The sequence below is a fragment of the Cottoperca gobio genome, chromosome 2 (genome assembly GCF_900634415.1).
Source record: "Cottoperca gobio chromosome 2, fCotGob3.1, whole genome shotgun sequence".
NCBI classification, from domain to species: Eukaryota; Metazoa; Chordata; class Actinopteri; order Perciformes; family Bovichtidae; genus Cottoperca; species Cottoperca gobio.
In genome coordinates this window covers 3,652,768-3,678,626 of record NC_041356.1, presented here as the reverse complement: position 1 = coordinate 3,678,626, position 25,859 = coordinate 3,652,768, and the positions used below count along the sequence as shown (strand labels likewise).

The following is a 25,859-nucleotide window of genomic DNA, read 5'->3' as shown; positions in this document are numbered from 1 at the left end:
TCTAGTTTTCAAAAGCTGCTTTCTGCCAAATGTTTATCTCATAGAACAAATGGGACACCACATTGCATTAACCGAGCGGCAGCCTCGGATATTTGCTTGACAGACTAGTGTAACCATGATGCAATCCGAGAGCGAGGCCCCCTGTCATATGTTATAACACATCTGATGTTGCATCAAAACCTTCTGAAACTTTTTAACTCTTTTTAAGAAATTCCCAATTGAAAAAGTACTCACAGAGAGCGGTGTCCTTAGGTGAGGCCATGGTGTGATCTGTTGATAGGTCAACCTGTGGGAGACTACCGGACGACACTCTTTTGGACGAGGAGGTGTGGACACTGGTCACTTCCTGGTTGGGAGAAAGAGAGAGAGCTATCAGACAAAACACATGTGCTTTCTCTACAGGGAGATGGAGAGATGACGCTGCAGGTCTTTAAAACCAGCTGGCTGTCACTTGTACACTCCCTAAACACACAGCCACAGAAAAACCGGAGGAAACACATGCTACCACACATACCTTAAGTAAGAAAAATGATACAGCCAAGCGTCTGGTGACTTTGAACTCTGGATTCCTGTGAAACTTTGTCGCTGTTGTCTGAGCTGCACACACACACGCCCACACACACACATCTGTGAGTGTAAAGAGAGATGACCTTGAATGTGAACAGTAGGCATTAACTGGAAAGTTAGTGCAAACAGCAGTTGGTTGAATTTTAATAGAGCTACTCTAGCAGTTACTAAAGGTGTAACTGCTAGAGTAAAGCCCCCACATTGGTAAATAGCATGTCCTTGGTGCATACAGGCTTCTTGTTCCCATGGAAGCATTTTGTCAGCCTATTCAGTTGCAAATCATCTCTGCAGGGAACAAGCACACCTGTGTGTGTGTGTGTGTGTGTGTGTGTGTGTGTGTGTGTGTGTGTGTGTGTGTGTGTGTGTGTGTGTGTGTGTGTGTGTGTGCGTGCGTGTGTGTGTGTGTGTGTGTGTGTGTGTGTGTGCGTGTGTGTGTGTGTGTGTGTGTGCGTGTGTGCGTGTGTGTGTGTGTGTGTGTGTGTGTGTGTGTGTGTGTGTGTGTGTGTATGTGTGTCATTGCAAATGTGAGGGTGTGTTCTTCATTTGCAAACCAAATGTCTTCCCTGTAGCGTTTTATTTCGACAACATCTTGCCGGGCGTCAACGCGGAGTGACAACAAATATGCACACGCGCACACACACACTCACAAAATTGTATCTGTGTTGTTTGGTCTGAATTTCTCTCTGGAAGGTGTCAACCATAATTTAAAAAAATGCTCCAAAGGACAAAACATAGTCCTCAAAGATCCCATTTACCAAATCTCCGAAAGACATGCATGGTAATTTGCATACTTCCCTACAGTATTACACACACACACACACACACACACACACACACACACACACACACACACACACACACACACACACACACACACTATGGCAAAACAGGGATGTAAGCATAATCTCTTCCTTTCTGTCACTGTCATTCTCTCTCTCTCGTCCTGAAGTAGCACTCACATCGAATGAAGCTCAAATCAGTGAGCTGCGAGGAGCAAACCCGGCTGCTAACCACAGCTCCCCAGTGCTCTGTGTTTGACTGCTGATATTAGACAGAGTATTTTGTCTACGACGGGGTGTTACTTTGCTCAGGGGATGATTAAGTGCAAAAGTGTTAAGGATTTGTGTGAAAAATGTGTGTGTGTGTGTGAGGTTGCGGTGGCTAGAGTTCATTCCAGCTGGTTACAGACTGACTGAAAGCCATTAAAGGGATTCAAACATTAATCTCTCTTTGGTTGTCTGATGGGCTTGTTTACACTTCACTTAAAGTCAATGTTGGTAGTAAATTATGCATCTAGTACATGTGGTGTGTGGGTTTTGAAAGATTTTCTCTGTACATTAATTGACATTTTTCAGTAGCATTACAGCAGATGGAAGAACATAGAATCACATTGAAGAATTGGCAGAGTGCACATACAGTAGAGTGTAAATACTGTATATCATAACAGTACCATACCATAACTAGTCTCTTAATGTCTGCCCTGTCTACAATGATAGCACTACGTCAGTTCAGCACCTTGTTGAAATCAATAACCTACACTCAACACACCCCGGCTGTGATTATTTTCATCATTAAAGGATTTACTTTACAACACATTTGAGACACCAGAAATATAATAATCAAGTTTGTCAACAGGGCTGATGTCATCAGGGTGAAACAATAATGTAGAGCAATGTGTCATCTGCATAACAAGAGAACCAGGTGCCACGTTTACTTATAATTTTAGTTAATATGCTTCAAATGATGTGCTTGCTGGGTCTATTTGTGCAATAACTCGCTTCTCAAAATTCTCCATGAAGCAGGTTATTTGTTGCATTTTATGTGTAGCTGTTCGAAAAGTCTTATTTTTTCAAGTATTCCTCAGGCTTAAAGGCAGCGTACAGATTAAAAGAGATTAGGACCCGGGGCGACAGCCACCAAAAGACTCACTCTTTATGACCAGAACTCCCCAAGTAGCCACAACCGAATTCTGTATGTCAAAAAGTGTGCTTGTGCCCTTTCAATAAAGACAATAATAATTGACTATATTAAAGGCAGTATTGAGCTCCAAAGATACCAAACTTGATATGTTTTTGCATCCATCTATCATCTCAGTGCTGCACTTGGAACTCAAGAAAGATTGCAATTAAATTTGAAGCCAGTAAAATTTGATAGCCTAAACGAGTTGTGCCGATTGTTATATTCATGTCACTTGCATAATGTGTTTTTTTTTTCAATTTTCTTTTTTTTTAGAAGAGGCAACTTTCAAGAGCCAAAGAAAGACAGCCAGACTGCCGGGAGAGATTGATGATGTGCAGTAATTCTGCTGACTGAAACCAATGAAGCTCTTTGCAAAGCTGGTCAAGGGCACAGAGAGTCCTTAGTTTAGGACAACAGCAGCAGTTATAGTACATTACAACAGAATAGTGTTTACATTTTCAAATATGTATTATATATTGTACATTAATATCATGGAGCAGCAAGTCTAACTTCGAACATTATAACAGACACGATGAAAAAGGATTGTCTTTAGCTGAATCTGTTATCTTTAAGCTTCCTGTTAAGATTTCTAAGAACAGGAACTAATCCGTGATCAGTCGATTCTAAAGAAATCAAATTGTTGATTGTACTGTCTCGGAAAAGACACAATGTTGAGTTCACCAGGCATTTTCTAATATGATGCCAGCAATCAGAAGTGAAAACTGCAGTTATCCATGTCATGAAACACAATAATGGGATGAACAGCATGAGTGTCACAGCCATGTCTCATGCCACCGTCACCGAGTGCTATCTAGCTTTGAGTCCCTGCCATATGTTCCCTTTGGCACATGCTGCTAAAAAGACAGGAGGAAGAGGGAGGGGCGTTGTGGGGGGGTGTCTCTGCGTATCTCCTACAGGCTGACAGAGTTAATAAGAGACAGTGTGTGGCGAAATCTGTCTAAACGTCACGAGAGATAATCTTTGAGAATAAAAAAGAACTCACTGGGTCCTCTTAAAAGTAGCTCAGCTAATGAAATCAATGCTGGCCATCTGGGACCATTTCATGTGTGACACACGCCCACGAAGAAGCCAGTCGGACCTGTGATGGAGAAACCATGGTAACAGGAAATAGTACACTACTAGCCAAGGGAGGTGACACCATGACATCGTCCACCCCCACATTGGTGCCTATTAGGGAAAGTATAGACCTCTACAGGAAACTGTGAGCACGCCATCACACATGCTTCACTATTTTACGCTGATCTTCTCATGTCAGTAGACTTTTTCGTCCTCTAACAAGAGGTGCTCCTTCTAGTAGAACTTTAATGGCATGCCATGGTGCATGGAGGGTCTCTGGGGAGAGCTGTCCGCCTCTCTCTTCTCAAGTGTTGTCCGTCTGTCCTCCCCGTCTCCCCTCCTGTGTCATTCCTCTGTTTAATAAGTCAATTAGTGAGGAACTGAGTCCAAAAGGGTTTTGTTTTTCTCAACCCAAGTGTGATAAACCCAAAATATGAGTCAATCCTTGACTTGTCTTCTGAAACACATTTTTCATTTCAACTACAGATCGGGTTGGGATCGATTGGTATTTGGCCTGTTCATGCAGCGACTGGGCCAGTGTGTGGAGGTGAGAAAGTAGACAGGAGTCTTATCCTTCACACAAATACTTCTGTATGTACAAATGAGAAAGACTGTCCGAGAGTTAGTTAGTTAGTTATCCCCATTTTAATTATAATTGCGTCTTTTAACAGCAGGCAGTTATATATTGTTGTTTACATATCGTACAAAATACAAAATCTGCCTAGCAGCACCTCTAAGGTTGAGGTTTAATCTCTACAAAGAAGTCTTGTTGTCTCTGTAAGTTTTTCCTGGTGCTGTTTTACTGCATATATAATGTAATAATCAGGTGATTCACTAGTTAGACGACATATAAATACAGTAAAGTAAAGTACAGTACTCGCTAGAATAAGCTGTTTAAGTGAGACTAGTGAACAGTTTCAATACATTATCAAGCTGTAGTGTTTGAATTTTCCCTCAAGGCTACTGCATGTATGAAGTTTGACTATAAATACATATATTATTTGGACAAATGAATGTTGGTTTGAATAGTTTGAATACGAGTTGACACTTTGCCAAAACTTAGCTCTCTGTCTCTCCTGCACCTTGGACTCAAATAGCTCGGAAATGTCTCCGAGTGCTTTTGCTGGAGTTGGTGAAGCTACAGCAGCAGTTCAAATCGATAAGGTCCGCTGGTTTGATATCAGGTGTGACATTTTGGAGGAGAGAGGGCGCCCACCTCAACAGGATATACTCCTTTAAGGCTTTCAGGTCTTATTTTTAGATTGCTCTCTGTTCCTTTTCCCCTCCATCTCTTGTTCTTTCATTTTCATCTATTTTCTTTTCGTGGACATTATCCTTCACTATCTTTATTCTTAGTCTTTCTACCTTGTCTTTTCTTTGAGACAGCTCCCTGGCCTGCTTGAGTGCGTCTTCAGCATACTTGTTATCCTGATTCTCTTACAGGTGAATTGTGGGCTTCTGTGCTCTTCTGTTTTTTAATCAATTCAGCTGATTGGCCCACGTCACGTCCTCAGTTCATTTGATGCCTATGTCAGCATCTCTGGAGAAGCACTGTAGCTCTGGCTGATGTACGACGAGTGAGTGAAGGGGCCGGCCAAGAAGAGGAGTCACTCACACATGACTCACTGTTTGGGTACTTCATGTTAAATCAAAGGATCCTTTGTTGGCCAACAGTGCGTACACGAGTTAATCCGAGCATGTGGACACAGACACTGTATTTACATACACGCGCCACATGCACAGTCCCTGTCAGCTCTTGGACTGAGTGTCTATGACTGTGAACGCTGCCTTATGGGTCTGCTGGCAAAACATACAAGTGGCTACTCTCAAACATGACTCATGAGATTCTACAACAGCAAACAAATCACTGGGCCGAGGAAACCGGTGGCTTTGGACTTGTTTCTCTAAACACGCCTGAACTTCTCCAACAATTCAAAGCAGTGAGCCAAAGGTCTTAGCAGTCAGTTCAAACTGTTACAATGCAGGAAGAGGAGCACAAAAGGTGTTGTTATCTCCACCAGAGAGTGGATCGTGTGTTCGGTGTGTGTATCTGTCAGTCTGCAGGTAATCTCACATACTACTGGACCGCTCAAACACATTTATGTCTGTATTATCAAGGATCTGGTTGGTTTCATTGACTGTTTTATCCCATTTTATGCTCAATTTAGGCACAATACGAGAGGAATAAATCCGTGATTTTGTTATAATTGGCTTGAAAACTGCAACTTCATAACAAAATATATTGTTTGGATTCATTATATATGGCAGGAATTACTGCAGTCTAGGTTTCTTAATTTAGTTTTTCTGTTTGTCAGCAGGATTACGGAAAAACTACAGGCCCGATCTTTCATTAAACCTTATGGAAGGGTATAGCATGGGCCAATGGAGAACCCATTACATTTTGGAGTGGATCCGAATCACGGAGCGGATCATTATTTTCGGTAACATTGAGAGATGATGGTGAAGGTCTGTGTCCGAGTGCCCTTCTAGTTAATTCATGTAGTAATTAAAAAGCAAGTAGCCCTTTTCTTATTGTATTCAAAGTGTATTGTTGCTTACTTGCTAAATCTCTTTGAATAAAGCTAATTGAATCGTAGACTGCATTGATACAATCTAAAGTTTTCGCTGGTTTTAGAGGAAATGCATCCTAACACTCAGCTGTGGTGCAGCTGGCTGTAGAGTAGACACAGCAATGCCTCAATCTCTGCTGCTAAATCAGTCCGCCTGTGTGAATAAATAGATGAGTGAATGAATGAATGAGTGCCAGAGTGAGAGGCGTTGCTCATTATGTGAGGTAATTGTCCCCTTGAAAGAGACAGCTATTGTGAGAAAAGAGATTGATATGCACAAAAAGATCTAATAGGTTTCATCAACGGTATAGCCCATTTACTTTCATTTAAATATAGTCACATTTACCCACATCATTTTGAAATGTTTGCTAATGTAATGAGTTTTTAAACATGAAATTGATATGTTAATCTAAATGTTGCCGTGTGAAGCCAAGGTTACAATCAGCTGTTACCAAGCACAAAGGATGGATATGAAAATCAATTATTTAAGGTAACAGGCATAACATATTCTGCTGAATGCCAGGTGATTGACAGTGAGACATTCGATCTGAGCATAAGGGACCATTAATTGGATTTAAAAGTGTCTCTTTAGGATCCGTGTTTACTGTGATGGATTACCTAACATTGTGGAAGTTGCTTTATGTGTCTAGAAACAAGCCAAAGCGTTGTACCTCCGACTATTCTGTGCAGCCAAACCAGACATGACATTTGCTAATTAGCAATAAACACAAAGTACAATCTAAAGTTTTCGCTGGTTTTAGAGGAAATGCATCCAGTCCATAACAGTATGGGAATGACATTAGTTCTGCAGGTGTTTGGTCATAAACCAAAGTATTGGACAAATTAAAATGTGGATCTGATGGTAGCGATAGATGATTAATAGGATACATCCTCTGGGGGTGATTGATGATCGTACCACAATCTGTCCCAATCCATCCAGTAGATGTCGAGATATTTCACTGAATGTGTGAAAACTTTGACTTTCTGGTGGGACGTAGATTCATCTTCTGGGGTCCGTGAATGACAGCATTTCATGGAAATCCATCCAATAGTTAAGATATTTCAATCTGGTTTACAACAGACAGCATTTCATATGCAGATATCTCAAGTTTGTATCATGTTGCGACACCTGAACCCTCGAAATATTGCCCGTTGCCCCAAAAAGCTAAACCGTCGTCCAGCCGATATCCAATGTGTTCCGAGATTGTGCACACGCAGACTAATCGTATGCTTAACACAGTTGAGTCCATTGGCCGTAATGAGAAACTGCATCCGTCATGCTTCCTCTTCCTCTGTACACCGAGTATAAGTTGACTTCTAGGTTGTCCTTATCCATTTTAAATGAATACAGAGTAGTGTCGAATGTTAGGCTGCTTCCACTATTGATGTAAAATAGCCATTGCGTCCTTTCTTTTCTCTAAAGTTTGCTGTCCTTGATATGAATCAGCTGAATCAGCATGCACATTGTTGGCAGTGTGAATAACTCATTTTCATCAGGAATAATGTGTAGAGGATAAACTATTGAGACAGTTAAAAAACGAAAAAGTCACTAATTGCAATTTTTTTTCCGTTGCTATGCCATTTGTTATCTGAAGTGAAAACATGTAGAACCATACAAAAAGTTAAACACAAATAAAGCATTACAGACCAGTCTTGTAATGCCTGGATTTGGATCGCAATGCTAATCACCTCCTCCTTGTTGGTGTTATGCAACCGTGTGCATTGTTCATCTGAAGGTCATCCCAGCTTTCATGCCATCCTCCCCCCCTCCCCCTCCCCCTCTCCCTCGCCGTCGACTCTTTGGCAGCTGCTTTCTCTTCGCCAGTGTTTGTGTTTGCGCCTGGTGCCACAAGCATTCCTTTTTTGCAATCCAGTCGAAGTGAAAACTATTTTTTTTGGTTTTCAATCCTCTATCAACTGTCCTCATTATGACTAAACAGAGGCACATCAATATTTCAAGCACTCACGCAAACATGGGCACAAAAGAGAGAAGGTTTAGAAACAGAGAGGGACGAGAGAAAGAGATGAGCCACAGGCCAAATAAGAAGTGAAGAAGAGAATCAAGTGTAAGGATACATGGACATAGAGGGCATGGTATACAACATGAGCCAGACAGGGAAAACAGACAGAAAGTGATAGAGAGGTATAGAGGCGAGGGAGTCTGGTTTGTCATAGTGATTTAATATTTCTACCTAGGCCAGCTGGGACAGCCTGGATTAACAAAAGGCCAAACAACCAGACAGAGTCACAGTGAAAAGCTAGGAGGCAAAAAGCAACAACATAGAAGGGAAGAAAGGAAAGACAGACATATAGCGAGCCAGAGCAAAGCCCACAGGAATATACTATGATTCACATTTATGGTTTCAGATCAACATCTGCAACAGATGGGATATTTTCATACTGAAGCTCTACGGTGAAAAGCTTGTGTTGATATATGAGCTAAGGGCGCATATATTGCTGGTCACAGCTTGGGCTGCATTTTCTGATCTGGTAGTTTTTTTTTAAAAGCATAAAATCTTGGGTGATGTGTTTTCTTCCCAGTGCCGTGTCGGCTGCTGTTTCTTTGGGTACATGATGCAACATTTAGTCAGAGTTTCCCACAGCTGTAGTGGTTCTGTCCTGTCAAAACCATCCTCCCCTGTGTCTGCTTGACACAGCGCAGCGGTTTCTTCTCTGTATTTTTCATTCTTTGTTTCATGGAGCGACGCTGAAATCAATATTTTGACATGGGACAATTTATATTGTGACAGGTGCCGTACTTAGGGATGGTCGTAACAGAAAGTGGTACTTCGTGAGATAGCAACTACACTCACAAGGCTAGTTGTTGGACTGCTGTAGCAGGCGAGCTAATCGCTAACTCACTCGCGAGCTGGGGCAGTGCTAGTCAGTCAGAAAACAGCTCCTGGAGATGCTCACTGTTCTCTCTCTCCTGTTCTGTTTGTAAATGTGTTAGCTCGTAAGTTTAACTCAGTTGCTAACGGGACAATATGTTCACACAGATTATTCAAAAGACTAAATAAAAACTAAAAAGCCATGCTGTATCTCACATAGTGAATGAAAGTGAAAATGTATTTCTGAATCCACGTGATTTGGATCCGCTTCAAATCCGCTTGTCAAACACTAAGATTTTGATATATCCGGCTCTCTGTCTATGGCTTGCTATTGGTCAACAGCGCATACGTATAGGCTGCAGTACATGGGGTCAAATTTCATCAAAGTTGATGTGAAAAATTCTAGAATATGTACTTTGCTCTCATGAGTGAATCCACTAGTCGCTGTGTGAAGTCATATTTAACTGAGTATATCATCGACAGACTTCACCTTCACATACTCAACGTTTTGATCCCCACACTTATACATAGGATCTGCCCCATACAACCACAGCTGTCCAATGCTGGCCTCTGAGCAGCTTCACTGGAGCAGTTGGAGGTTGTGACAACATGATGCTATTTTTAGCATTACTAGCACTCCTCATGGGGCCGCTTTGCTACAGGAAAGCCAGGGGCCTCGTCCAGTATAGTAGCAAAGTGAATATTTCTCATTTTCAATAAAGAAGATTTGAGTAAGAGGCACTTACAGTAAGGAGTTGACCACTTATAGCAAAGGGTTTTACAGTGTAGGAGGAAAGGATATTGAGGAAGCTCTCAAATCATATGAACAGCAACAAAGAGCACACGCCCCCCTTAATAAACAAACACATGAACATTACATCTTAGTAAAATCAATAATATTTAAAGTACAGCACATAAGGAGGAAGTGTGTTCCTGCGAGTCGTCACCACATCAACAAGCCTCAAGAAGCAAATATTTCGCAAAGATGCGGCGATTAATTTAGCCTTACCAGTAAAAGATACTATCTGTACTACACACTCACCAACAAAACAAGACTCAGTATCTTGAGTACTTGACTCTTTTCTACTGGGTTAAGTGTCGACACTCCGGGGTGGAAGCTGTTAAAGGAGAAAATAGTCATTTAGTTTGCCCAACTGAGTTTACCCATTTGCAAATGACAAGTTTGACCCAGATCTAGTGAGCAGCAGATAAATTAAAGCTTGACAGAAGTCCAATGATTCTGAGTTTCAAAGCTTGACTGCAGAAGCTCCCTGTGTGTATCGACAGCTGAAAACGAACAGGGACATTAGCAGGCCATTAATGCATGCTGGAGGTGCGCTCTGCCGTAACAGAAGATAGATAGCTGTATGGAACAGACGTATGATATTAGACATTTGTGTGTTTCACGTTCATATTATAAAATAAACAAAGAAGTGTATGGTCACTGATTTATAGATTGAAATATCCCCTGATCCATCTTCACCGGGGCTGAGACCTGACAGACATGTGCTCGTCTCCAAGGAAGGAAGGTTGTGGAAAAAGACCAAATTGAAAGAAAAGGGTAAAATATATATATACACATCAGTGTGCAGATTGTGCAGCTGTGAAGTGGGGCCTGATGAAGCTTGTCATTATTGAAACATGAATATGATTAGTTAATCAGACTCTGGACTGTTTTACCTGCCAAAATATGAGCTTGATTTTCACTGTCTCAGCGCCCAGACTCATTCACTGTGAGTCTCCATCGCTCCGATCCATCTCCATCCTCCTCGCTCTCTGTCTTCCCCTCCCATCCACTCTCCCAGTCCTCTCTTTCACAATATGGCCTTATGCTCACTGAATGTGAATCATATTTCAGTCTCTTTCATCAGGCTCCGTGCTCTCTTAATGTTCAGTGAGCGATGCCAACATCACCAGGCACTACTATTTATACATGATGACTCTAAAGTTGCTTGGGCTCCGGCTCTGTTTTCAGCCTCTCCAAATATACACTGAACCATGAAACTGACATCGGCTGACATATTGCATGCCTTGTTGATATTCTGGGGATTTAAGTCTATAGTTGTGCAAATGCGTAATACGAGCTCATGCATGTGGACAAACTTTGCGTCACCTTCTACTGGTATTACTTTGTACCCAAATGTTTCAACGGCGTTGAATGGATGGCCACAACATGTTGTGCATTCAGGTTCTGAATCCGACTGACTTTGACTTTGTGCTTTTAGGTGACAGTTGGATGGATTGCCATGAAGTTTAGTATTAGTTTACAGCTCTTTCATTTCCCTATAATTCCCAGGGAGATTTATGGAAAGATGTCATTTGGTACTTACAATTATTACTTACTATTATTTAATTCCAATTTGTTTGGATACAAATGACTAATCAGCACTTAACTTAAATTAAAATGATGTTCTTCCTGTTTGATGTATAAAACCCTACAGAATGTTTGAACACACTGCAGCTTCTGTTTGCTTCCATCTATTAATGCTAACAAGGGATCATTAATAACTTACTGACTTTACCCCAGCACCTGTACCAAGTAATGAGACAACAATGCAGAGAAGCCCAAATGTTACTGTTTAAGGTCAACAAATGGGCACAGCTTCTCAGTGAGGCGCTTTCTAAAAATATTTGCAAAGAGAAAATAAACATTGAGAACTTAAAAGTAAGTACTTATTTAAATGTGGCTGTGGACTCTTGTTACACTGTAACATGTGTCCCTCTACGCTGCGTCTCTCTGCTCCAGTCATAAGGTTTAATGATTGCGCTTCGGTTTATGACACACAGCCAAAAATATTTGCATTGGAAACCTTTTCTGAAGAGTGCTTCCTCCTTTTCTTGCCATGGCGACGATGAATGGCAGAGATGCCGCGGCGCTGCCCTCACATTGACACGGTGCCATAATAAATGATTGAAAAAGTAAGCCTTGAGTTCTTTGGCTAATTGTTGAACACATATGCTTTTGTGGAGCTGTGGGTGTCGAAAAAGGCAATCTGAGTCACACAACAATCTGTATGGAAAAAGGCCCGCAGATATGCATTCATTACACAGCTAGGGGAATGGATTATCATACGTTGGAGTGAATATGCACATGCTGCTACAATACCTCTGGGAAAAAAGGGCTGTCTTAGCAAGGATTGACAGCCACCAAGAGCAGACTTTTACGTCATTTTTAATTTGCTAAATCCATAAACAAAGCAAACGCAAGGTAGGCAAATGAGTAATCTGAACAAATGAAGCAGGGAGTTTCACAGCTGTGTTTGGCACAGCACAGAACAGTGCAACTATTCTCGGAGCCAAGGCGGCGAGCAACAAGTCATCATCACACAACAGACTAGCAATGCGTCACCCACGCGGCTCCGCTGCCAGCTCCATTAAAAGATTTGAATCTGTGAAAGTGAGACGAAAGAGATGCCTGGTAAAAGTTAATGGAATTTTTACGAGCTCAATGGACTTGATGAGGACGCTGGTGTCCTCATCAAGTCTGGATCAATTTCTTGCAGATACATTGTGGCTTTTAGTTTATTTAACATTTAATGAAGTGTGTTTAGGAAAGGTGTTGCATATTGATTGATTCTTATTTTTTTCTTTTGGCGGGGGGTGGTTCACAATTAGCCAAAAGGCCGTCCCATTCTCATCTTTCAACATGTCATTTGAGATATTTCCACATGGCAGAGGGACAGAACATTCACACTCTTTACTGGAGAAAGGTGATAAAAAGGAAATATATGAAAAGCCTAATGCATCGCTCAATATTATCTTTTACATTTAATACAGGCCACTTTGAGAGCATATTATAAAAGCTCTATAAAAGAAAAATATGGTTATGAGACGAGAATGACAAGTATCTTTTCAGTCCATTGAGCCAGACGCGCAAAAAAAAACCCACGAGAGGGACTTAGTGACAGTGACGATACAAGTTATGAAAATAAACCAAGGCAACATTCCAGACCTGTGGAGCCACTGTCTGAATTTATGTTGGCACCTCATCCAGAGTCAGAGACCCCGAGTGTTAACCACGGGTTATCCTGTTAGCCTGGTGTCATCCCATAGGAACAAATCCTTGTTCATTCTTTTATGTCGTGTCAAATTTAACAAACACATCAGAATTAGATATTTTCCTAATTATGCAAATCCTGATAATCTGACACCTCAGACTCAAGAGGAAAACCCTTTTAAAACACCTTCATGCATTAGAAATTACCACCAGGTGATTAATTCTTCTCACTGAGATAGACTCCTGATTAAGAGCACATTGATCCTACTACTCAAAGACTTTATAGAGTTCATACAGTGACTGTTTACACTTTAAATCTCACAGAATCTCCACTGCCACCCACTGGCCAACAGCTGCCATTACAGCATGGATGGATGCCAAGTCAGTATAAGAAACAATAAAGTTATGTAACTAATCATTTCTGCATGAACGTTTTAACGAGCTCATACAGAATAATGGAAACTTTTCTCAACTTCACCTTTCTCGATGATTATGCATATTTGCACGCATGTCAATTACATAACAGTGAGAGCATGTGTGCTCCTGATAATTGTAGCCCCCCCTGCATGATAGGATATGCCACAGTGTCACCTATCTGCTCCATGCATGTGCATCAGTGTGTGTATATTCCCTGTGTGCAGAAGGTCAGACAGATGTTGCAAACAACAAGCCCCTGTCTCTCAAGGGTCAGCCCCCTACTCAAGCGGGGAAACACGCTCTTTGCACACAAGATAAAGCGTTGCTTGACAACACGTCTGCAATTGTTTGAAACAGCCGCTGAGGATTTTGGCCTCAGCTGAGCGACCACCTGGGAATCCATCAGTCATTGTTATGGCTGGCCGTCCAATGCCATCACACCGTTTAAATAAATAATATGGGGCGGAGAAAGAAAAATACAGTTCATCTTTAAATATTAAGCTCAGCCTTACAGATGAGCTGGAGACAAGGTCGTGTTTTATAACCAGCCGGTTGCACAGCTCTTGTCCTTTCCTCTAACTGGGAATCTGTGCTGCCCATACGCTCCATTAACACTGACTACAAGCTTTTTTATTCAAGAAAAGAAAGGAAGAGATTATAAGCACTCATGATACAGCATGTGCTCTCATGCCAGCATGTGACGTGCAGACTTTTGGAACAGCTGTACAGCTTGTTATTTTAATAAGAACATAAATAAATGATTTTCTTCACTAGTACAGATTGACTGTCCTTCCAAGAATAAAAAGAGCCTCTATTGTTTTAGCAAATTATATAAGTTTAAATGTATATCAGCATTAATATGGTGTCCTTTTAGTGCCGACCTGATAAATGTAAATCCAATATTCACCCTCTGTTAAGCTTCGTTTTTGGCGAGAGAATAATATGGCTCTTACTCATAACCCATCTGCCATCGGTCTGATTAAGATAAGCCTCTGGGGGCAAGGGGCTATGTTTGAGGGGTTCTGGTGTAGCCGGCGGATATCCGGGCAGAGACTTCCTCCTCCATCCTGGAGTTGGAGTTGGGAGTGGAGTCGTGTGGATCTTTTAACATGTGGCCAGTTTACATGCTAATTTTAAGCTAAATCCTCATCAGATGATAGCCGATGGGTTTGGAGATGCATTTTTGGCCGATGCTTTTCCACCTCTTTTTCTCTCCATATGAACTGTTTGCCTGCATTCAACCAAAGCCTGCTCAAACTGTGATTGGTCAATAGCCTTGGACTACAATTGCGTCCGTATGTGACGAATTGGGAAAGAGAACGGGGCACGCTAAAGCTAAAGATGTGTAGACAACATTTCCATAAAAGTGGCACGTTATGTATGAGATCCCGATGAGATCAAGTTGAATGGTCAATGACATACTGGAATTTAAAACAGCTGTAATAAAACCAACGTGGAGCTCTTATCTCTTAGACAAAAAATAGGATATTTGCCTTCACAGTTGGACTGAAAAGCAAAAGATAACATCAGACAATGCTATCTTTGACTCTTTGCTGTAGTGACCTGGATCATTAACCACAGTAATCTGTTAAATGTTTCCCAGCAGCCAGATGGGATTTGATTCGAACAGATCCACGTTTCTCTTTACTCTGGCTCTGGCCTGACGGAGAAGCTTCACGCTGCTTTCAGCAGCAGCCAACATACCAATTACCGGGTTATTTTTAAAGTCCTGCTTAACCATAAAGCCCCCCAAAATAGGTCTTGAATAACAGGGTGTCGAATATCAGCAACCCAGTGGCACTGCACAAACGCAGCGGGTTTGTATCCGTGCCACCAGTCAACACTGGCACAAACTGAGAGCCACCTTCCCCATAATGCATTGTCCCCTGCGGATTTTTCTTAAAGAGTTTGGATAAGTTTCCATGTACAATCATTAAGCTCATTGTCCTTGGGACATTTTACAGGGGTCAGATTTGATGTCCCATCAGCATTAGGAAAAAAAAGAAGGTAATCATCGTCAAACATTTGGTAAATGTGAGGTTTTCTCTTAATGACCCACTTCACTTCCAGCAGACTTAGATTTTCCTCTCGGAGAAGCCAGCTGAGATGGAAAAACAAAACGAGAGAGAGAAGTTCACCCTCCTCTCTGGCAAAGAGATGTGTACTTTAAGCATTTTTCACCAGAGTCAACGAAATGACGGAAAACCCCAAAACACCAGCGAATCACATCGAAGCAAATGGAGATAAACAACTTCCTGTTTTGTCTTTCTAATTTTTTCCAAAAATAAGTCAACAGTAGGGTCAACCAGTGTCGTCATCAACAGAGTCTTTACATAAAGAAGAAAACTACAGCTTACAACAATGAAATCTATGTCGTGTACAGTTTCAACACTCAGTAACTGGATCTGTATGCCAATGACATGACCTCACACTCATGTCACTGCTACCGACTTTACCCTTTCAAGTTTCTTTGAAAGTTGCAAAAGCAATTTACCTTAAAAAAGTGATATTTCATTGCACAAAAACACAAAAATAATAAAAATGCACAGTGGTAGTAACTTACTGTGTTTCCCACAGCTGACTTTTCAAACATCCTCTTCAGGTTATCAAGTGGAATGTCAAACCTCTCAATCCTCTTAGCAGCCTGCAGGTCCTCTCTGAGCACTGGATTGTCTGATGCCTCCACCTGCGGCCAAGAGGGACTACGGGAAACGGAGCCCGAGGTCGCCGACACTGCACTCGCCACCTCCTCTCCATTTCCTGATTGAATTTCCATTGTTGTAGAGAAACCGTATCTCCCACCCCTTTTCCCTTCAGGCTGGTGCTTGAAGAGGAAGTCTATTGTGTGAGGTGAATCAGGAGGGTTGAGGAAGTGAGGGAGTTATGAGAGGTTGAGGATTCGAGATGGAGATGCAGGAGTTGCCGAGCTTCCTCTCTGTCTGCGAGTCTCTCTGGGTTGTGCAGGCTCACCGAGTGGCTTGAGGAAAGAGGAGGAGAAAATAAAAAGTTCACAAGGGAATTTTTTCCCTTCTCCCCTGCCCTGTAATTACTCATGCATACAGAGAAGACTATGTAAACTCACATGTGGGCTCAGAAAGGCAAATTGAGATGCAAGTTAAGAGCAGGCCAAAGGAGTGACAAAGGGAAGGAGAAAGAGAGAGTGGCTGCCAGAGAGAAAGGGTTACTGAAGTTTTACTGCTCTAAGGTTAACCCTAATCTTTAACAACTCAAAAACATACTTTACTCATACCATTTCCATTTTATACTTCTTCTCCACTACAACTCAAAAACATATTGTACTCTTAACTTCATCACATGTATTTGATTACTGGTTACTTTGCAGATGTTCATTAATAAAAATAAATTGCATTATTATTTAGTTCAAATTAAACCACCCAACAGAATAAGTGGGATGAATTTAAGTCTAACTTAACTAACCGTTAGCAAACTTGTTAGCTTGGATAGCTTTTCCTTTTTTAATATGTTGTTATTGAACAAATGATGTGCAACAGTGAAATGTCAGAGGAAGGTAAACAGACAGGTAGAGACAAAACAGAGAAAACCCCGGAGAGATATTGTAACTGAGCTAACGGTTAGCTCGCCAGCTAGCAGTTCACCAACTAGCCCAGGAGGAGTCACTACAGTATGTCTCCATACTCCCCTCACCCTCGTCTTTAATGTTATTAACTAACTTTTTTCAATCTACACAAGTCGAAATGTATTGTATACTCACGTGTTTTGTGTTCTTAGCTGGCTCGCTAACGTTAGCCACTGGTAGGTGTATCACCTAAGTTGCTGTCTGTATGAGGATGAGACGTCCAGAGTGCTGCTGTGTGAAGCTAAAGTTAAGCTAGCTGCTAATAGTAAGAACATATCTCCAAACTCTAGGCTGCCTGCATAAAACATAATGTCTCATTTTGACGGTAGCCTACTTTTAACAGCTGAGTAACAAATCATGGAACAGGTATGTAATAAAATATTTTTGCTTAGTAAAGTAGGCTAACATAATTACTTTAAATGAGTAGCCTAATATGTAATGAGTCAAAGTCAAAATTGAAAGTACCATGGCCAACACTGCATAACATTTTTTATATTTTCTTATTTGGTGTAATAACAGTGCTTTATGCTAAGTTCTGTATTTGGTAACTTTTATTAAATGTATAAGGCAAATGGAAGGATTACCAGTATTTTCTTTCTAAATATTAGGTTGGTCATAAAAACATATCCTAAGGAATATGAAAGCTTAATTTTTTTTTTTTAGGCATTAAGTACTTTGGGACAGTCTATTTTTGGAACCCACAAAACTGCAAATGGAAGTCAGCATTAACAAAACACAAGGGTTAAAAATTGGCAATAAATCAGCTTTACCTTTTTGACCAACTGGTCATAAGTGAACATCTGCAGGCTTTCAGGAAACAGATTAACAGCTTTTTGCCTCACCCATCCTCCCTTTAACACCAGGTCCGGGGAGGATAGGAAAGCTCATTATTCCTGAACAAATCAAGGAAAGCCCATAACAACTAACCCCGCTGGCCTGCCCTGCGTCCATGATGGTGGATATATTGTTCATTTTTCACTAATACACTTCCTAGGGAATGTATTCCTGCACAAGAAAAGGGAAATTAACACGTTAACTTGACTTCCTCTGTGACTCACATTTCAGCTCTTCCTGTCATGTTTAAAATGTGATTTTCACTATATCGGAGGAAGTGGGGCTTTGTTAGCTGGAGTCAAACTTTCCCAACTGTTGTATTCATGTGAGCTGAGAAACAGAAGCAGGGGTCAGATGATGGAGGAGGGTTAGAGAGGACAGAAGAATCCATAAAAGAGATTGACAGCTTAGTTACAGGATCAGGTAGAAACAAAGACAACAGAGTTACAAGCATGAAACAGTCAGTCAGACCATAATAGACACATGAATACAGAGGTAGAGAGAAAGGAGTTGAGAGGCAATCCAGATAATCCAATCTTAATGAATGAACAGCCATGATATATGCATCTGATAGTACTTTGGAGGACACAGTATCACTCCAATTATACCGGTGGCAGATACATTATTCAGAGAGGACCAAAGGTATGTGTGTCACTTTCAGCTGGATCCTGTGTCCATTGAGGCCACTCAGTTTACAGCAGTTGCTCACAAGGAAGAAGAAAATTATACCATTTTGAATTTCCTTTAACCTTTTTCCAATTTTGTTTCAGCAACTGAAAAAGGTCAATGTTGAGAGAAACATGATGCTAAGGATGTGTTCTTGACTAATAGAGCAGTAGGGGTCTTCCGTGATCTGCATCTTAATTTGGTGCATAGTGAAAGCAGATACACACACATGCACACACGTACTGTTCTAAGTGCAGAGCTGAGTGGCATTCAGTGTGAGAACAAACATAATGCCCTCTGACACAAAGCTCTAGAGCAGCTTTTCTTTAATACAACAAGACACTATTTCAGCTCTAGTGGGGCTTCAGAGAGACTTTCTGGTGAAGATTCACCAGGGTATTCATCTGTCTGCTTCCATAAAATAAAATATAATAATGCAGGTTCTGTGTGTGCTCCCATGTTGAAATCCTGGCCAAGGATTCCAGACGACTTTATTTGGAGGACAGACTGAAATATGACCCCTCGGATAAGATAAGAAGACGGAAGTAACTGTTCTCATTTATTTTGAGAAAGAAGTACACACAGATGTCAACTATTAAACGATGCTGTCACTAAATACCTCCACTTAACATGGTGTCTACTCAAAGAGCCAAAAGGTCCTTCTGTTCCCAAGAAAAAGTCTGGAAACACAGAAAACACATATCAACATCTCACAGTGCTCACATAGACTCTGCCAGGAAAATCTGTCGCAGCTCACTGCACATTATTCATTCTTATTGGTTTCTTGATATTAAAGGGAATGCCATACTCTTTGATTCCAACAGTCCTTTCCAGCCAAAGATGACATTAAGGCCTTTAGAAGACTACCAAGTACATCATTATAACTCTTTAAGAAGTTGCTCATTTTGAGCTATAAACCATAACTTTTATTAAAACTACACTGATGAATATTTGTATATCAACACTGGCTGAAATGACTTTGTGTAAGGAGTCACTTTCCCCCACAGAGAATTACAAGCGTTTTAGCATCTTTCAGGTAATTGTTTTGCTTGTATTATACTGTCAAACTGCTTTCAAGAAACCTGTTTCCAGACACAACAGACATCTGTTTTAAACACAAACCACCTGCTATCTGCCCAACACAAACAACAGACTAGCTAGTGAACATATCGGAGCGTTTAGCAAGATAACATATGTCCAGTTATATTTCTCAGGAGCTGGTGAAGACTAAGGCAGAGTAGAAATAAAGGGGTGAGTATTGGACTTACAATTTTCAGGTGACCACAAACAGGCCTCTTAGTTAACGCTAATGTTGCTCCAAGTCTGCTGGATGTGAAGATAGGCAACAGCTAGCAACAGCTAACACGTTAGCCATAACGTCAAACATGTGATTTTGCTGACCTTTGACTCTTCTTTACCTGTGCTACTGTACACTCTGGTTAAGCTTTACATATTTCAGTGGTTCTATCACAGAAGTAAAGCCAGAGGTAGAGCGCTGTATGCTGTAATTGTTACTTGTGGCCACTGTTCAGCAACATTTACAATCTCATTACGTCTCATTTTAACTGAATGAATGAGATCACCTGCCAGGCCTTTAGAGCTAAAAATCCATTAAAATATGTAAAATGCAGTTTATTTCAGTACATGTGAGACCGGGTGATAAACATTTTTAAATGGGACATTCAGTAAAAAAGAATTGTAGGTAATTTATTTTACTCTTTATATCCAAATAGGGCCTACTTCAGACCTAAGCATACATAATTGATAAAAAAAAAAACACAGGTTGACAGTACTGTAATTGTTAACAAGTATTTTAATTTTTCATTGTTCAGCACTTTAATGGTTAATGATTTTCTTTGTTCCTTGTAATTACTCTATTTGTCTTGTCTTTACTGTGTTCGTTTGGTGCTTCAATGACCTCATTTTCTAGCGGAGATCAATAAAGTTTCATGTTATTACCTCATTTTAAACTAAACATCTCCCCACAGACACTCTTACAATGTTTATTATGTGGAGCTGCAATTTGCTTTTTTGGCATACTCATTTATCCTCAGCCCTCCTCCTGTACTTCAACTTCAGGAACTTATTTCCTACATTTACCAGAATGCCTTTCGTCAGCTCTCAGAGAAGTGTGTATGGTAGAGATATCTTTATCCTTCCTTTATGATTATTATGGCATTATAGCAAGCCGAGTCAAACTAGGGTTTAAGGGATTAAGGATAGACTTGAGACTTCAAATGAAGCAACTACTATACAGTTACAGTGTCATTGATCGTTGAACTATGATCCCCATTATCCAGAGGAATACGAAACAACCAATCACACAAAATGAACCCAGTAAAGTGAAATATATCACCAAGAGCTGTTTTTCAAGCAGTGTTTAGTATTGATTTTCTAGAGGACCCAGGGGTTCAGGTCCGATGTTTTGCAATGGAGACAGTAACAAAAGCTCTGAACTCTGACCTCCTTTCAGGTCACAGGTCAAGCGTTTTATATTTGAATAAGTTTCACAATTTAAAAAATAAGATGGACAACTGAGTTTAAATTGTTTTATATTGTTATTACTACTTTTCTCATTGTCTTAATTTTTAGTTTTGAACTGGCATTTTGATTAATGATGAAAATAATAGGTAGTTGCAGCCCCAATATAAATACTATTAGACTATTAATACAGATTAGACCCCTGTGGCACCCCCTTACTGTTGGCTTGATTGTGCTGAATCAAGCCTTCCTGCTATCTAATGGGGTGATACGTTTATAAAGTGATAACAGAATATATGGATTAATCATGATTATATAACTACAGAATAATGTATATTTCAGAATAGCTAAATGTACTCAGCACTAAATCATTGTGTGTACACCTCCAGACAGAATTTGTTTACTTCCCACTGGAATGTACTACAGAGTACTTCCCACTGTACATACTATGATGCTTCCTGCTCACTTTCTAGGCACACTGGTAGACACAGCAGTTGGTGCGGATCAGATGACAGCTACACTTCTCCAATTACTGAGGTTTTACTTCCTACCTCGCCTTCAATAGTACACAACAGGTCATCTGGTAAGGCCAAAGCATAGTAATGCAAGGTAGTAACAGTCTGGGCTACCAATAGTAATAACGCAACATTGCATGCACAGGTATCTTTAATGTGAAGCTGTGGTAAATGCATTGAAATCAAATGTTATTTTCTGTAGCTGGAGTTAATCCCCTAATATTTGGATATATGAGTGCAGCTGGGTTTTATTCGAAGTAACAACCACTTTGTGCTAAATTGTGTGGGACAGTAATATTCTCTCTACTGTGAGAAAGATCAAAAATAACAAATCAGTTAATTCAAGGATAAGCCTTCAGAGTGGGCAACACTGCAGCGTGTACAGATTTGGAGTTCAGAGAAGGATCACATCTTGATGTCTTCAGGATGGAAAGAGTGGAAGCTCTGAGATCATGCCGGGCTGTGTAGTTGGCTTGTTTGACTTGGGGCTTCGCCTGCGGTGTTCTTTAAACAGACCAGACAGACGCTCAGCCATCTGCTCTCCTGACCGGTTCTCAGCCACCTCCTCCTCTTCTGAGTAGGAAAGAATGAGTGTCTCGACTTTTTCACATTTGTCACAGCTGGCTGCAGCATTATACCCTGCTTTAAAGGGAGCAATAAAACAGGGTAAAAGATGGAGCTGCTGTGTATTTTATCCTCTGTTGAGAAATTGCAGGGTTGCGTAGGTCTTTCATTGGGTCACTAGGTTGACACGCTGAAAAACCTCATTTACAGTGTGGTTTTATAGAGAAAAAATCCCATCCAATCTAACAAGAGAGCCCGTATATATAGGCTTTTATTGGGTTTCCAAAGCAAGGATCGTGTGTGGGATCTTGTTAGTATCCAGCTAAATAGAAACAAATAGTACTTTCCTCTATTATAGCGTTTACTGCCCCATTTCCACATGTTTAGTGGATGGTCAAATTAATCTTGTGGTAATATTTAAAATACAATGTGCTTTTCTGTGTAGCTGTTTGGGCTGGTCTTGACACAGCTATTTGAAGGGCTCTCAGGTTCCCCTGCTTTTATTTCAATTTCAAATGCCTGTGATCTGTTGTAAATGCCAAGTCTGCCCTCTGGTGTTCACTTCTGGGAAACACAGGATTATTAAAATAAAAGTGATGTCATTCTTTCAGATGAAAACAAAAAGCATCAGTTTTTAAGGTATAAATGGTGGAAATGTTTACTTCTCACCATCTGAAAAAGTTCATTTTTTACCTGGTTTGGGAATAAAAGTTTTTTTGCAGTGTAGGAAATGTGTATCTGTTTCTAAAGATCTTGACTAAACCACCTGCCACTAACCACTTAGTTTGATTATCTTGTGCATGTTTAATTGAATCAGGGTGTTGATGTGTGATAGTATTAACTATCACACATCAACATCGTACGTTTAGATTCAGATTTACTGGGAGTTGGTAACGAACAATTAAAAGGTAAATTAGGAGCTAAGTAGCATTAGTGTGGGCCACTGTTATTCTCAGACATTTAAGTAGGGCCAGATTTACACCTGCAGCACCAGCTGAAGGCAGTTGCTGTAATTGAGTAGCTGCTGTGGTAGAAAATCACTCTGCAAAGCAACTGCTGTTTTAAAAGACACGCACACACACACACACGCACACACACACACACACAGGTGTTACTGATTAGACCTCTCGCAGGTGTTTGATTAACATCTCCTTCACTCTTTTATTTCTTCTCTCTCTTGCTTTTCTTTCTCCTTTATTTTTAATTGAATTATTACCTTTTATTTGTATTTTCACATGCTGCTGTGCCCTGTTATTTATCTGTTGTTGCCCTTCCACAAATTACTAAATAAACTAAAAATAAGAAAAAAAGAAACTTCATATTTCCACTTGTGCTTTTCTATAAAAATAAGTCTTAAAAATAAACATAAAATACAGCAAGTTAATAAATGTTACATTTAATCCCACAAGCTTCATCTTCGTTTGGTTTTACATCCAGTTCTCGTGTCAAAATGTTTCCCAAGCGATGCCAACAGGAGGACAATGAATCATTCGTGTGTTAATTACAGCAGAATAGAAGAACATGAGTGGAAATATGCATGGCACAAAGTCTCAGCGAGGGATACAGGTGGGAAAATAAATTTGCCAAGTAAGTAATCTGCTTTATGCACTTGGAAGAGTAAATGGATTTTTACAGATTTTCATTTCAAATAAAGTGACATTTATGACTCCCAAGAAGAAAAGCGTTGGCAGCTATTTGTCTCTCTCCCTGCCAACAATGATGGCAGGGAGAGACGTTAGAGAGATGTTAGACATCATAGAAATCTATATTTTCTGTTAACTATTACAAGTCCTGTAGCATATTTATACTTTTTAGAATGTTATGCCAGCTGTGAACAAATGGCTGTTTTGGAAAAAATGGAAATACAGCAGATTATATAGAAAATTATGTAATTCACACCATGTCTTTGTTACCCTGAGGCAAAGAAACTCCCTCAAGCCATTATTCTCTCTCTCTCTCTCTCTCTCTCTCTCTCTCTCTCTCTCTCTCTCTCTCTCTCTCTCTCTCTCTCTCTCTCTCTCTCTCTCTCTCACACACACACACATACAGGTCTGTGGGTCTCGCAGCAGTTAGCAGCAGCTAGACAGCTGAGCCATTTATCTGGGTCCCTAGGGAAACAATTACACCCCACCAGGCAGCAGAACCGGACAGGAGCTGGGAATTAATGATGGGCTCATGACTGAAGCTGAAGCAAAAACTTAAAGTGAAAGGATGGTGTCACCGCCCAAGAGCCCCGCCGGGTTGTTGACACCATGGTAAATTACTATTATTAATTGCTTCCAGAATCACTTCATTTCAGTTCCCTTACAAAACAATAATCCAGTACAGTATTCCAGTAGTAAATACAATCAAAAACAACAGCAAACGTGTATATTATGATGATGTTATACAATAGACTTATTAATTACATGAAAGAACACATTTAGGCTACAAAATAAATTGCATAACATGTCAGTGTATACATATATTCATTTTCTATATACGGCACTTTGCAGCATGTGTGTACAACTAGTAATTACACAAGCGCCTTCCGTAGTACAAGACTCAGACATTTAAACAAAACAGACCAACAATAAATAGAAATATCTATAAACACTGCGGTGGGTCTGACATCATTCTGTGTGTCCACAATCTGGTGCAGGTTCCACGTCTGTGCACATTCAGTGTCAGTGCATAATATAACAACACATTCACACGTGCAGGGGTAGTCCTGAACCACAACGTTAGACATTGAAGTCTATCGAACCAGGTTAGGTTAAGGAACCCTCATCCTTCTTTTAAAAATAGATTTTACATGACAGACAAACATATAAAAGAAAGACAGTACAAGGACAAAGATATCACCCAGAATAAATAATACAATGGAAGGAGGTAGCGGGAGGGTTAATTATTTCATAAATGTGTTTCTATTTAACACGAACATAGGAACACATACATGCACATGATCTTACATCATGTTTTTATCAACGTTACTTTCCAGGGACAGACAAGATGTTTGAGATCCTGAGGTCCAATTGTTACAGTAACTTAAGTTGAGTACAACTCAAAGTTGGCTTTGAGCAGACTCTTTAATGAAAGTCCTGTTTTTATTTGACCCATCCATTCATTCCGTCCCCACGTTCCCCTTCTGGTCCTACGTCACTTGACTTCCTCCTTTAATGTAATCATAATTACTACGGCCACTAGAGCCCTGAACATAAAAAGAAAAAGACATTAGAGGGGTGTGTGGAGAAATGTCCAGCTAACGATCAAGCTCCTAAGTGAACCCAGTAGTCAGCATGGGAAGATCCACCACAAGCATTCTTTTGTATTTAGCATGTTAGCAAGACCCAGCATGCAACATCACAGGCTGTGTTTGATTTGGCTCCCTTGCTCCCCGGTTGAGATTAATTAAGGTAGATACAATAATGCTAATAATGCCATAATTCCTAATTATAATAAATTGTGACATTGCTTCCTGTGATGCACTTCGCAATTCCTGTGAGATCTAATACTGCTGTCTGCTCTTCTCTTCTCATTCTAGACGTATTTTTCGGAAACATCTAAAATGAATGCTAGCCTCCGTTGCTGCTGTTTGTATTAGCTTTATATTAGCAAACCTGCTAAGCCTTTTCACTTCAGTGCTAACGAAACCTCACTGACGTGTTACCGTGGTTTGTGTTGAGTGTGTCTCTTGAATTAGAACACTTTTCTGTCAGCGAGCGTTGACTAAGAGACACTCCTGATCGTGTGAGCCGGATGCTACAAAAACGACTTTGATACGGCAACACGAATAAATGTATT

The 25,859-nt window shown here is 40.5% G+C and overlaps 1 protein-coding gene across 1 annotated transcript in view; it reads right to left on the bottom strand.

Annotated features, from left to right (window-relative positions):
* LOC115017639 (xin actin-binding repeat-containing protein 2-like) overlaps positions 1–16,390 on the bottom strand; it is a 43,684-nt gene extending 27,294 nt beyond the window's left edge. Inside the window, 2 exon segments of the mRNA XM_029446277.1 lie at positions 235–346; positions 15,982–16,390. Coding sequence (XP_029302137.1) covers positions 235–346; positions 15,982–16,194 — 325 coding nt within the window. The 5' untranslated portion in view covers positions 16,195–16,390.
* Positions 16,391–25,859: the final 9,469 nt, after the last annotated feature.